This window comes from Fringilla coelebs, assembly GCF_963513975.1.
Source record: "Fringilla coelebs genome assembly, chromosome: 16".
In the NCBI taxonomy this organism is placed as follows: domain Eukaryota; kingdom Metazoa; phylum Chordata; class Aves; order Passeriformes; family Fringillidae; genus Fringilla; species Fringilla coelebs.
In genome coordinates, this window is record NC_140042.1 from 4,499,225 (window position 1) to 4,513,173 (window position 13,949).

The 13,949-nt window shown below is 41.6% G+C and overlaps 1 protein-coding gene across 3 annotated transcripts in view; it reads left to right on the forward strand.

The window, feature by feature from the left end:
• The first annotated feature begins 738 nt into the window (after window positions 1–738).
• The window catches only part of MAD1L1 (mitotic arrest deficient 1 like 1), a 345,841-nt gene continuing 332,630 nt past the window's right edge, over window positions 739–13,949 (forward strand). For 2 of the 3 annotated variants that reach the window (XM_084216165.1, XM_084216167.1), the window contains exons 1-9: window positions 968–1,065; window positions 1,871–2,024; window positions 3,303–3,443; window positions 5,187–5,366; window positions 6,545–6,669; window positions 7,359–7,440; window positions 8,569–8,699; window positions 10,109–10,223; window positions 10,743–10,804. In XM_084216165.1, coding sequence (XP_084072291.1) covers window positions 1,875–2,024; window positions 3,303–3,443; window positions 5,187–5,366; window positions 6,545–6,669; window positions 7,359–7,440; window positions 8,569–8,699; window positions 10,109–10,223; window positions 10,743–10,804 — 986 coding nt within the window. In that variant the 5' untranslated portion in view covers window positions 968–1,065; window positions 1,871–1,874. Of the gene's footprint in view, window positions 775–967; window positions 1,066–1,870; window positions 2,025–3,302; window positions 3,444–5,186; window positions 5,367–6,544; window positions 6,670–7,358; window positions 7,441–8,568; window positions 8,700–10,108; window positions 10,224–10,742; window positions 10,805–13,949 lie in introns of those variants that run through there. The other variant, XM_084216166.1, reaches the window with a different exon arrangement.

Consider the following 13,949-nt stretch of genomic DNA (forward strand, 5'->3'; position numbering starts at 1 on the left):
AAACCATTGCACTGTTAATGCTGTCATACATGAGATTGATCAGAAAGATGATTGTTAGAATGGGAGGGAACAGCAAATTGAGTTTGAGCCAATTCAGTGCCTTTTAGAAAATGTTTCTGTGCAGATCAGGATCTGCATCCTCATGCAGGATGTGAGAGGCACAGCTGCCTTGGGAATGTTCTGCCCCATGGCTCTGCTGCTTCTCCTGCAGACACAGGTTATATTTAGGAGCTGCTGCTTCCTGGCACTCATAAATCCAGTCAGTGGCAGTGGGACAGGGTCATGGCCATGCAGATCATCTCCTCAGTGCTTTTTAGGTGTGGCCAGTGGTGTTTCTCAAGCAAAAACACAAGATGTTCCTAAGATCCCAGTAGGGAGAATGACTGAATTGTCGGAAGTCTGCACAAATAAATTCAGCTGCTGCCTTATCTGAAAGTGACAAATTTTATATTAAATACTATTTTTACAGGCTGACTGTGGCATGAGTTATACGAGAGGCTGTTTTTAAGACTCCCAGGCTTTCTCATCATCAGGAGCTCATTTGGGGCAGCTGACTGGCTCGGTGCCGGAGCAGGAGGGCGCGGGGCGGTTTTTGGGGTGGCGGGCCGAGCTCCCCGCAGCCTGTCGGGGCATTACGGTAGCGCGGGGAGTGCTGCGCGCATAATGCCGCCCTTACGGCTGCCGGCGCCGCCGTTCTCGCGAGAGGCGGGCGCGGAGTTCCCGCGAGATCCCGTGGCCGGGGCGAGGAGGGAGATCCAAGCGGGGCGCGCGGCGGTGAGCGCCGAGGGAGGGACGGGGAAGGGGCACGGACGGGGGAAAGGGGAGAGAAGGAGGGCTCCGGCCGCGCCCGTCCCTCCCCTCTCTGCCCCTGCCGGAGTCGTGCGGGCGAACTCCTCGGTGCCCGGAGCTGCCCCGTGCCCGCCGCGGCCGCTCTCGGTGTTCGCTGCGTGCCCCGGGGGAGCCTTGGTCACGGGGGTTTCTGAAGCGGACCGGGTCCCACACCTAAGTGTCGTCTTCATTGTTAGTAGGTTTGCGAACGGGCTTGCTGGAGCTGCCTGCCGGCAGGTGCGTTTGCTATCCAGCGCTCAGTTTGGGTTTTGGCAGATCTGTTGCTTCTGCGCCGCTCTTCCGCCGCCTGCTCGTGATGCTGTGAATGCAAACTGTGAATGCAAACAGTGGCTGCGGTGTGACCCCGCGGATGCAGGAGCCAGCCCCAGCTCTCTGTCTGTACTACGAGCCATGTGGGTGTTGTGCCTGCCTTTCCTGGTCCTGGACCTTTCCGGTGTTTCTGGGGAGTTACGGAGCGTGCAGTCACTGGAGGGACTCACCTAAGGTTTCCTGAAATCTCCTGGGAAACCTTGCTGGCCTTTCTGAGCTTGATTCATCTTTGGTCTTCTAGTTAGTCCCCTTCTGAATTGGAAGGAAGAGCTACATCTCATTATGTGAATGATGAGATGCAGTTTCACTTAGACAAGTGATCAGTGGATTTGGGAAGCCTTCTTGTTGGAAATTAGAGTCCAAAGTGCTTCTGGGAAACCAGAAACGAGTTGTGTAGCAGGAAGGGTTTGCTGCTACTGTGGAGTTAGTTCTGCTCCATCAGCTTCAAAATTTAGGGGGAAGAACAATGAGTTTGGTTTGGTCAGAGAAAAAGAGGCTGTCTTGTATCTTTTTCTCATTTCAGTGAAAATTATAACTTCTGTCTGGGTGGGGTCATGTTTTTTGTGGATCTCAGCAGTGATTTGCAGATTGGTTTTTACTCTGTAAATTGGAAGACCTCGTGTTTAGTGTTTCCTCAGGGCAGGGATGGATCCCTCTTTAGCAGAGCATCTTGCTCTGAGTGTTTTGCTGATGGTTTTCTGTCCATTTCCAGAGCCATGGAGGACTTGGAAAATAATACCACTGTCTTCTCCACCCTGAGATCCCTCAACAACTTCATTTCACAGCGTATGGAGGGAGTGTCTGGGCTGGCTACACCAGGATCTTCTCAGAGCTCCTTACAGATGCAGTACCAGCAGAGGATGCAGGTGAGGAGTCCTCATCTTGGTGATTCCTGCAGTATCACTTCTGTGTGGTTGTGTGCTCCTTTTGATTCCAGAAGCTGGGAATTTCATTCACATCTGACCGGTTGTTCTGAAATTGACATTCTGAAATTGACATTCTGAAACTGACATTCTGAAATTGACACAAACAAATAAAGGAAGCTTGCTGACACCATTCTGGAATCTTTTCCAGAATATATATCTTTTTTTTTTTACAGTGTCAAACAGGTTTATTTCTGTTTTGTAAAAGTTTAAGAAAGGTCCTTTGAATTTATTCCCTGCTAGTTATAGCTGTGTACTGGCTCAGGAAATTAAATTTTGAGTTGTTTTCATATTGCTGAACAAAGGAGCTTTATATCTTAACATTTTTCTAGTAAGACACTTTGTTACCTTTTTTCAGGATTTAAAGGCTTCTTTGCCTGGACACATCCAGGAGACTTGCATTGAGCTGTGGCTTTGATATGCAAACCAGTTGTGCTTTCTTATCCACCTGGGTTATTTACATTTTTTTTTTCTGTTAGCAGTTTCAGGCTCATAAAGCATAAAATAAATTGACATCTTAGATCCTAGGGACTGTTTATTAAGCTGGAATGAAGGTTCTCTATTCTGTATCTTAATATAATTTCTATTTTAGCCTCTAAGTAAAAAATAAGTTTGCTTCTTTTTAATGTAAATCTGCTTTGCATTTGGAATGTTGAAAAAAATTTAAGCTTTTTCTGTCTGTGCTGAATCTCTGGGGGCAGCAGTAGTTGCAGGAGGCTCTCAATGGTTAGAGTCTCCATTGGCTGTGTGTTGGATCTACATCACCAGGATGTAAGCAATTCTGTTAGTATTGTCTGTGCTCTCAGGTAATTTGAATGAAAAAATGAAGTGTTATGTTGCAGAGCTCATGGAAAAATGTGTTATTTTGCTCAGGAGTTACTTGTATTGGGAGAGTGATCTGTGCTTCTTAGGCTTGGGGAGTTCATAATTAGCTTTTTAGATAGAGAAGTAGATTTTTGTCAGGCTACATCTAGAGATTGAGAAATTCTGACTTAAGAACCAGGAATTGGATTATTTCCAATTCACCTTGGTTTGATGTGGGTTTCTGAGCGTGGTGTTGAATTCTTTGTTTCTCCATCTACAGCTGGTGTGAGAGGTACCACAAATGTGGTGATAGTTTGTAAAATAGCAAATTTATATCAGCTGAGCAGTACAGGGCAGGATGATACTGTTGTGCTGTTAATGGTGTGCAATGTCCCTTTTCACACATGAACTGGCCAGCTGGAGGAACAGGCTGGGCAGATCCACTCCAAATCCCAGCTGCTGCAGGTGGAACGGGAGAAGATGCAGATGGAGCTGAGCCACAAACGAGCTCGCATCGAGCTGGAGAAGGCAGCCAATACCAATGCCAGGAACTATGAGGTGAGTGGGGTGTCTTATTTTCTTCTCATACATAATAAAATGTACTAGAAGAACTTCCACATGAAGAAGGGACAGAAAGAAAACATGGCCAACACATGGAGAGCATTTACATCAGTGGTTTGGTTCAGGGATGTGCGTTGGTTTGCAGTGGTCTATCTCAGAATGTGTATAGTTACTCTCGTCTTGGAGTGAAGCTAAACTGAAGGGTGCACTCCAGGAGCAAGGCTGGTGCTAATGGACACTGTCTTCAGAGCAGGACTTCAGTGAATCTGGAATGCATTTACTGTGTTTGCATTTACTGCAGGTGTGGGTGTCAAGTTGCCAGCACCAATGCATCTACAAGAACTGCTCTGCAGGCCTTCTCTCAGTGCCCTGCACTAACTTGCTAATGTGCACAAGAGTGTGAAGCCTCGTTAGGTTCACAGGCTGGTGATCTGATCACTGGATTCTGTTAGCTTAGCCCTGAAGTTGTCATGGGTAGCAGTAACAAAAGGGATTTGTTATATGTTTCTCCCAGAAGTATTTAATAATTTTTCTCCTAGAGGGTTTAAACTTCTGCTGGCACAATTGCAAGCATTTGGTTTGTGTGACTGTAATTAATTGGAATGGCAGCAGTTCCAGCCATGCAGTGTCACGCAAGAGAGCCTGCACTGATAAAACAGTGAGCCTCACTCAGGGACTAATAGCTTTTATTGGGTTCTGCTTTTCTGCCCACATATGTTTGCTTAACGACGTTACTGAAATAAGCTGTGGATCAGTGGCTTTTGTAGCATAATAAAAGTCTTCTATGTGGCTGATTATTGAAAAAGAAATCTGTAAAAAATAATAAGCATGTTTTGTTGTATTTTATGAGGGTGACAGATTTAGTGTGTGGTTGTGAAATAGGGAGTCAGTGACTAAATTCCTCCTTCCTCTGAAGTAAGGTGATGTGGGATTAGGCCAGGAAGAGTTCAAACTGGAATGTAGCTGAGTCAGTCACAGAAACCCTTGAAATACTGGTACAAAAAAAGGGAGCAGCATTAATCCAGCGCTGTGGTAATTACCCTGCTCAGATTCTGTGTTTTTCTGAGTCATGTGGATAAAGGTTTTAGGAACCTCACATTGCTTTGCATAATCCTTGCTTATTATGCAAATCTGTGTCTCCAGTTGCTTTGATTAGCAAAGCAATTTATTATGCATTTTTTTCAATAAGTATTGATCAATTTGTGGTAGGAGTAAATTGAAATGGTATATGAAAGGTTGTGAGACTGCAAGAGTATTTGTTAGTTGATAATATTTTCTTTTAAATGGCCTCAATTCCAGAAGTTGCAGAGGGAAGTTTGTCTTATTAACCCGGCTGTTGAGGGCTGAGTTTCTGAAAGTCAATTTTCTGTGCATGGGTCAGCTTTAAATTGGAGAGTGAATGTTTTCATCTTTAATCTGCTGGAGAGTGTGCAATGGAGTCTGTGAAGCCACATCTGTATTCTCATAGTCATGTCTTACTGTAAGAGATTTGGAAGATGTGGTCTCTTAATTTTCCAGCTCCATTTCCCTGGGTAATTCTTTGGGTAATTCCATTGAGTTACTGCTGATAAATTTTTGTCCTTGCTAGGTTAAAGCTGTGGTCTGAGTAACTTTGCTTCATGATGAAGCAATTACCATTGGTAATCATAGTAAGGAGGAATGAGGACAAAAGAAGGAAAAATGGCTTCACCTTTCTGCTGCTTTATTATTAAGTCTCTTTGTGTTTTTTCCCTGGCGCAGCGAGAGGCTGACCGTAACCAGGAGCTGCTCACACGCATAAAGCAGTACCAGGAAAGGGAAACAGAGGCTGAAAATAAACTGAAAGAACAAATGGAGATGAACAAATCTTACAAGAAGAGCATGGAGACAATGAGTAAGAAGCTGCAAGAGAAGGAGACCAAATTAGCTGAAGCTAATGAAGTAAGAACAGAGTAATTTTTAATCCATCCATAGCTCCAGGTGACTTTGCAGTTCTTGTGACTTGAAAATGTCCTTTTTGATTAAAAAAACAACTGGAACATTGTGTTCATCACCTGGAAATGAATAAACCATGGTGGTGTGTGTCTTTTCTGTGTAAGTTTAGAGTCAAACCAAGCCCAGATACAAGTGAGCAGGTCAGAAGGAAAAGAGATTTCTTAGACAAGGTGATATGGAGAACTAGAGAAAAGTGTGGTGCAACATCGAGCATCTGGGTTCAGAAGTCTGAAGAAAGGGACAGTGATGGAGGAGATAATGTGGGAGAGTGTTCAGGGAAGTCAGGAGAACAGTAGAGTAGATGAGGTCTTCCTGAAGTGTCTTAAATGCCCGTGCATTCTACTGCAGAATGAATACTTGGGTAACAGTTTTGGTTATTTGGTGCCCAGATCATCGTCTCAACCCTCAGCCTTCTCAGATATCACTATATTAAGTTCAGCTATTTAATTTGTAACTTTCCTGTACCAGATGTTGATCAGCAATCACTAAGTCCTTAAGCCCTGCTCCTGCCTTGGTGTCACAGGAAATGTAGCAATGTGATAAAGCAGGTAAACAGATTTAATGTTCCAGTAATCAGTGATTAAAACCAGGGGAGAGTGATGGTACATTAGAGAAACTAAACCCACCTGAAAGATGTGTGCTGCACTTCTATGTCTGTGCTCTTTTCTTCCTATCAGTATCAAGATGAGAACTCTACCTGTCTCTCTGTGTAGAAGACACACTGCATATGTAATGTTTTGAGATATTTCTCTTTTTCTCTGTTACAGGGAACTGAGTAATGGCTATTGGAAACAAACCTGTGAGCTTTTATTTAGAGTTAATATATTTAGAAAAAAACATCACTTAACTTTAAAGTTTGATATTTTTCATGCCAGTTTGAGGTCACCTATTTAAGAGATAATGCAAATGACAATTTGGATTGCAAATTAAAGTGCAAAATTATTTTCTCTTGCATTTGTTTGAGGTAGGTTTACAGGTCTGAAGGTTTGCAGGAGTGTGGATTTGTTTCTAAGATTATGTTAGTACTTTTTTGTTGGAAATTATTTCTGTCATCATCCATAATATCTGGCTTGGAAAGTCACAGCCTTGTGTGTTTATGCCTTTTTTTTTCTCCATTAATTCAGACAATCACTGTATTAAAAGGGAAAATATCAGAGCTGCAATGGAATATAATGAACCAAGAGATGCAGATGACAAGCCAAGACTCTCAGAAGCAGGAACTGATGGAGCAGCTGGATGTTGAAAAAAAGTAAGCAAGGGATGAATGACTGTAGGGAGGAAAAGGCAAACAGAACTTCAGTCTTGTGCAGCTGTCATCACTCAGAAAACTTTCAACGGTGTTTGATTTCTGCTCTTCAAAGGGGTTCTTTGATCTGGGTGTGCAGGTTATATCTGTTGTTTGAAACCAACTCTGAGGTGCAATTTTAATTGTACCTTGAGGAAAAAACCCCACAAACTTGAGCTTTAAATCTCAGTGATGTTTCGTGTTTTCAGTGGAGAGTTACCAGAAGGCATGTGGGTGGGAAAGGCTGATCTGAACTTTATGGACTGAACAGAAATATGAAACCTTAAATCATAGTGGAGGGGTAATTGAAAGTTATGAGTGTTTTTTCTTGCTTGCTAACTTCAGCTCTTCAATTTCTAAGTTGTGAAGTTTTGTTTATTCTGAGTATATATTTGTTGTTCTTAGAGTTAAGTGGCTTGATTTTTTTGTATTTTTCTCAATATGCTTCTTTTTATTAAAATGAATGGGTATTTTTGTCTCTAAATAAGAGGGAGCTGATATGAGTGTGAGATTGAAAGAGCAAATGTTATATAAGAGTTACATTTACCTTGTTAGTGCTGTTTGACTGTGTTGGTCAGAGACTTCTGAAGGTGGGTTGTTTCTGGTACCTGAATTCTGGGTGCTCAGGTGCCTCTTGTATCTTCATCTGACAGGAAATGGCAGGAGGCAAGTCAGCAAATCCAGACACTGCAAGCAAGCCAGTCCTTACTGTCAGAGTATGAACAGAAGATTAAGGTAAGAAACTTTGTGACCTATATAAAGCTTTATATTTTAATACCTTCAGTGGAAGAACAGAATGCTGCTTCTTAGAAAACTGGCTGTTGCAGAAGTAAAAGGTCAGTTTGTCATATAAGTACCTGAGTTGGTTGCTAGCAGGAGTTGAGCTTGGATGGACCAGGCTACCCACAATTACCTGTAACATGACACTTTGCCTTTTTTGTATCAATTGATTGAAAAAAGCATGCTTTCTCTATAGAAAGGTGATTTATATCCTTAAGCAGTGCTCTGTAGGAATGCTTTTTTTGGTCTTGTGCCACAGCACAAATTTTCTCTGCAAAGGACTGCTTCTAGAGTGATCTTTTTTCAAATGGTGTGTGATGAGCTACAGTTATTTTCTGTTTCCCAGAAAATCTTTCCTCTGCAGTTGTGTTTAGAAAGTGCAATTACTTGTAAAGCTTTCAAAACTACACTATCTTAAACATCAGTGTAGAGATGCATTTTGTGCTTCCAAATGGGCACATAGGTTGGTGGGAGTGTATCTTTTTAATTTGTCTTGTCTTCCTGGCAGAGGCAGATGTGGAGAGTTAACTTTGGTTTGAGCAGTGCTGACAGTCGCACTGCCTTGCTGTAAATCCAACCTGATTGCCAGCAAGAGGAGACTTTCTCCATTGAAATGAAAAGATGAAAAACAAGATATAAGTCTGCAACACAGCCCTAAATAATTTGGGTTTTTAATGGAAAACGCCCCGGCATTTACCATAATATTGAAATGCACATTTGTGTCTCTTTCTCTACCTAATTCCTGCAGGTTATTTAAATGCTTCCCTCTGCATTGCTTTGGTGGAGGGATAGAGGACAAGAAAATCACAGATTTGGTTCAGTTGATAGAATGAGTAACTGAGGATTTTTTTTTTGTTGTGAGCTTGGACTAAGCAGGTGTAGAGAGAAGAGACCAGCCGAGGTGTTAAAAGTGCAAACAAGAGTCATCCCTGCTTTGAGCATGGATTGGACCACATAACCTCCTGAGTTCCCTTCTAACTTCATTCCAGTCCTTGATTTGAGCTTAAAAGGTACAATGCAGAAATAGCTCTTACAAATTCCAACTTACTCATTGCTGTCCTGTTCTCATCCCATGTTGTCCAGGATCTGGAGCAGAAGCTGTCCCAGCAGGAACATGATGCTGCAATTGTCAAGAACATGAAGGCAGAACTGGCTCGTTTCCCAAAAATGGAGCGTGAATTGCGGCAGCTCAGGGAGGAAAATACCTACTTCAGGTGAAGGAAGGTTCAGGTGTTGAGGGTTGTGTTCTTCTGTACATGCTACAGCTGCAATGTCTGCACTTTACATCCCTGTTTAGGGTTTCCACATGGTAAAGCTCAGAAGGAATTATTTCATATAAATACTGCTTATGAATTGAGCACTGTGGTTGTGCTTACTGGATGAGAGGATCTGACAGGATCTGAGGAATCTTCTTGAACACAGGAGCCTCACAGAATGTGAATTCATTGTTCTGGGTGGTGATTTTGGATTGTTAGAACAAAATTCAATGTTTAAAAGTAGTGGTGAACTCCATACAGCTTGGGGAAAGAATTTCCTGTAGGGAAAAGAGGCAGCTGAACATTCCTTTAAGAACTGGTTTTGCTTAGCTATTGTTACCATTGTTTTAAAGGCCTGTTGTTTCAGCATAATGTTTAGAAAGTGTTGTGGAGGGATAGAATGTAAGAAAATAGTGCAGAAGGTAGTCTCACACCTGAGGACTTGCAGCTGTACTAATCACCAAAGATTAGGAACAGGCCTGCCCTTGATAGGCCACAGCTGTGTCCAGTAAGAAGAGTGCTACAAAAGAGTGGGTTAGTTGAGAAGAGAGGTGGGGTTTGTTGGTTGCTCTGTGAAGGAGAAGGAGTCAGTGCTGTGAGGAGCTGCCCATGAGAAATCACCGAGAAGGTATGGAACCTTTGAAATATGATGACAACAAAGTGTCTTGTTTAAATTTCTAAACTTGGATATAGCCATTGGGTATGGTAGGCTTTCTGGATTGTCAAAGTGGCAATCATTTGGAAAACTTAAATTACATGTAATGTGAACTAAATTGCCTTTAAGTTTTGGGTGTTTTTTGTTATTGTTGTTTGTCTTTTTAAAAAATTACATGAGTTATCTTGCCAGCTTTTTCTTTTTTTTTTCAAATTAAGTAATTTTCCTAGGTTTTGGTCTTGCAATTATTTCATTATAATTTTAAATTGCTTGTCTTGGAATTTTTTCTCACGCTTGTTTTTCTACACTGGAAGATCCCAGGAGATTACAGGTCATTTGCTTGTACATCTCTATTGTGAAATAAAATAAGAAGTAAAACCAAGTAGTGCTCTAAAGCCCAGGTCTGTACTGCTTGCTGTGTTCCAGCCAGACTGAAAAGCAGAGTTTGGAGTCTTTTGTTACCTGTGTTTTGACAAATAGTAAAGGAGACACAAAGCTTCAGCTTGCTTGGGCATAATTAGGGTGGTATTTAGAGTAGAAAAAATAATTTCAATAAAACTGTGTTTTTTTTGGTAGCAGTGGCTTTGCTGTGAAGGTTATAGAAGTGAGTCAGTTGAATGTCATGATTCCCATGGGATTCCTGTATATCTGAAAGTTTGTGAAAGGGAATTCGCTTGCATGAATCTGTAGTAATTTTCTCTCTTCATCCCAGGGAAATGAAAGAAAACAATGGTTTGCTTAAAGAGGAGGTGGAAGGTCTCCAAAGAAAGCTGGAACGCTATGAGAAGGTCCAAGCGCAGCTAGTGACTGTGGAATTGGAAAATGAGGTGAGGAGCTGGGAACATCTGGTGGATGAGCAGAACAGGAGTTTCCTCCATTGCCTGTCCTGACTTCTAGGCTTTTCCTGTATTGTGTTACTTAAGACATGATACCCCCTTTAATTAATGGAAAGTCAGCATGAGGGGAGTCATGGCAAGGAAGATGCAAAAGGGATATTTACTGTTCAGCTGGAGATTTTATGTAGAGAATAATCTCATCATAGTGTCTGTTTTAGCCTTGATGTTTCTCTTTTACCTTTCTTTTGCTGGAAAGGCTTTTTCTGGCATCAGTTTCTGTCCAGACATGGTGGTGTCAAACAGGTGTGTGTGAAGAACCCTGGTACCCAGGGCTGCAGAATGACAAACCAAAAATGCTGGTTAAGATCAGGAAATCCGCAGGAGGAGAAGGAATGACACTGACTTTGCATGGAGGATTATAAGAAAACTCTGGTTTTGAGTTTTGTAACAGCTTTGGTGAGCTGTTAGAGCATGTGTCTATGTCTAACTCTACTTTCAATCTTCACTTAGAAACTTCTGGGAAAATTACAAAGCTGGGAGAAACTGGATCAGAGCACTGGATTAAATATCAGGTATGTGCTCACAGCTCTGGAGGGGGAAGCAAGACTTTTAAGCCCTTTCCTCTTAATCTTCTGACTGCTCTCTTAAGTGTGTTGGCCATGTTTTTTTTTCTGTCCCTTCTTCATGTGGAAGTTTTTCTAGTACATTTTATTATGTATGAGAAGAAAATAACACAATTTTTAAAGTAGCTTTGGGAACTAAGAAATGTTTTTCATCAAGTTATCTTGAGTAATGTCTTTGAGGCTGGTGATCAGTTTTGAATTCTTGAAACTTTTTGTATATAGCTTCATTTTTATTTAGTTAAGAGTTCCACTTGCTTAATAAGTGAATTTCTAAGAATTTTAGATGTCCAGAGAAGAGAATGTGTGCTAGCTGTGGCAAACTATTGTAAACATGTTTCCCTTGAAATTTGGATATAAAAATTAGCTGCTAGATCATGTTGTGACTTTCTTTCCCTAAAGCAGCTGAAGAGATGTTGTTATTTTAGTTATTTTGTCAAAGCCACTCCCCAGTTGTGTTTTCTAACACCAGCTGGTCTGTGTGCTGGTACTCAACAGCTCCTCCTGACATCTGGAGCAGTGAAACAGATTTTTTAAGGTCCCTGTGTATGTAGTATAAAAAGGAGCTGGAAATAGTGGAATTTTTGATCATTTTCTTCTGCTGCAGAAGGTTTTCTGTGTATATATGAAACTTTTGTGTGCCATATTTCAACACTGTTCTATTTTCTCTAAATATTTACAGTGTTACTACATGAGAAAAGGAGATGCTTCTTTGTAAATAATTGAGCATCAATCACCTTTCACACTGGGTCAAAGCTGAAACATGAGCAGCAGAACCTCATCTTGCCAGTTGTTTTTCCATTCCATTCATTCCACATACCCAGCTACAGAGCTGTGTCTGCACACTGCTGGGATTGTTTGGAAATGCACAGATGGTTTGGACACATCACTGCTTCATGTAAAAGATATTTGTGTTCCCACTTGGGAAAGCTCCCTTAATTTCCTCAATGTTTTCTGTTTAATGAGGATAACGAACCTTTTCCTGAGGCCTGCTGGTAGGTAGCATGCTTGAGGTTCTCTCCTGCATCTGCTGAGGATCCATACATTTAGCTGAAGATGGAATTATGCTAAGTCTCCTATGGTAAGGTATGGACAGAAATTGTAGGAATCCTTTTCACAAAACCTTTTGGAGTAAAAGCTTTTTACTTACCTCAAGCTGTTAAAGGTTTAACGAGGTAATTTCACAGTGGGAGAGAAATGGAGCCAAGTGATTCTGCCTGTTGAAGTCTAATAACTCCTTCATTTAAAATCAGAATATTCACTGTGAAGTGCTAGTTTTGTGATTGGGCCATATTGTTTAGTGCTATTAATGGCACCTTCTACAGAAAGGGGAATTGCTCTTGAGAAAGATCATCTTTTCATGCAATTGGAGCAAGTGGGGTTGGATGATTTCCCTCTCCCTCCCTTATTCTTTTTCTTTTCTTGCTCAGACTTCTTACAGCATGAATTACATTAATTTTTGGTGAGGGTGATGAAGATGGTGAGAGATCATTGTCCTGGTTGGATCCTGGAAAATGCTGTTGGTGAAAGTTTGAGAAGAGTTAATTGCCCATCTCATAGTAGAAAAAAAACAAGAACAAGTTGGCTGATTGTCCCAAAGAGCCAGAGGAATGTTCTGTTTGCTAATAACTAGATAAGAAAGGGAAAAGGGAATAAATTAGGATTTCTCATCTTTTCTTATCAGGTTCTTCATTGGTACAGAGGATGTAAGCGAAGTGCATGCAGCGTTTTAGGAGAGGATGAATTTTCATTTCCTCCAGCACTTCCACAGGGCTTGTTCAGTGTCTGCTCTCAGTGGTTTCTGTTCACTGATTGCCTGCTCCCAGCAGGCTTTTTGTCAGATTGGCTTATGATCAGCCCTTGCAGTGTAATTTTATGTAATAATACTTGGGAAGGAGGTGCAGCTTTCAGGAGTGTGGTGGTAATCCAACTGTTTTTAGTACTGGTCTCTTTTTGGTGACAATGGAAGAGTGTTTATAATGCTTCACCTTGTGGGGGGAAAACAAGTTCATTAACAGTTGACTCTGGCTAATCTTCTGTTTGCTCGTTCTGGATTCCACTTGTAAGCTCCTGGGCTTTCTCTCTCTTCATAAACAGTAGAAACAAAGACAGCTGTAGTCTATAGCAAAATATCCCTGTGCTGAACAGTAGCTAGATAATAAAATAGGACTCATCATATGTGCTATATATGGTTCATGTGTACGCTTTATAAATCTATGTCATCTTTCTTGTGTTCAGTTATCTGTCCTTTGGATTTCTTGAACTTCCTCCTGCCTACCTTGCAGTACAATTGGCTCTGGTTCCTGTTGTGGATCTAGGTCTTTTTCATGTGTTATTGTTATGCTGCCAGGGATTTTCATACATTTGTCATGTGTTGCTCTGACTTGATACTTCTGCTGTAGAATTGGTTTCAGCTGTAAAGGGAAAAAAACCACAAAATGTTAAATTCTTGCTCTGTGAGCAGAAAGTCTTATTTATTTTGGAGTGCATTGTCCTATAGAAGGATATTTATACACAGCTTTTTTAGGACTGTTATTAGGAAAGGGTTGTGCTGAAAAAACAAGCTTCTTGTACTCTGTCTCTCCAGGATGTGCTGATGTAGCTTCTATTTTTTCAAAATCAAGTATTTGAGTAATTGAGTTGTTGACCATCTTCACTGACAAACCATGTTAATTGTGACACACTCGGTCGTTTTTCAGCAGTGGACTATTATCTTAGAGATACTTTCCAGGCAGTTCCTCTACTGCCAATTAACAGGTAATCTATTTTAACAGAAAAATACTTGAGAGAGGTTTTGGGTGACAGCAGTGGCTTTATTTGGGTGACAAAGCTCAGAGCTCCCACGAGATGGCGCCCGCTCTCCTGCAGGGGAAGGAGCGGGCTCGCTCCAGCCTGGGATTCAGCCCAGCGTGAATCCATCCTCCTTGGGAAGGGGCAGCTGCTCTCAGGAAAACTCGTGATTGCTGCCGGCACAACTTTTAAACTCTCTTTCATGCTGCCTGCATGCACTCATCGTTTCCTTGCCCAGTACTCCGGGCAGTACCTTGGTATGGGAATGGTTTGTGCAGATTTCTCTGATGCAACGTGAAACTGTTTG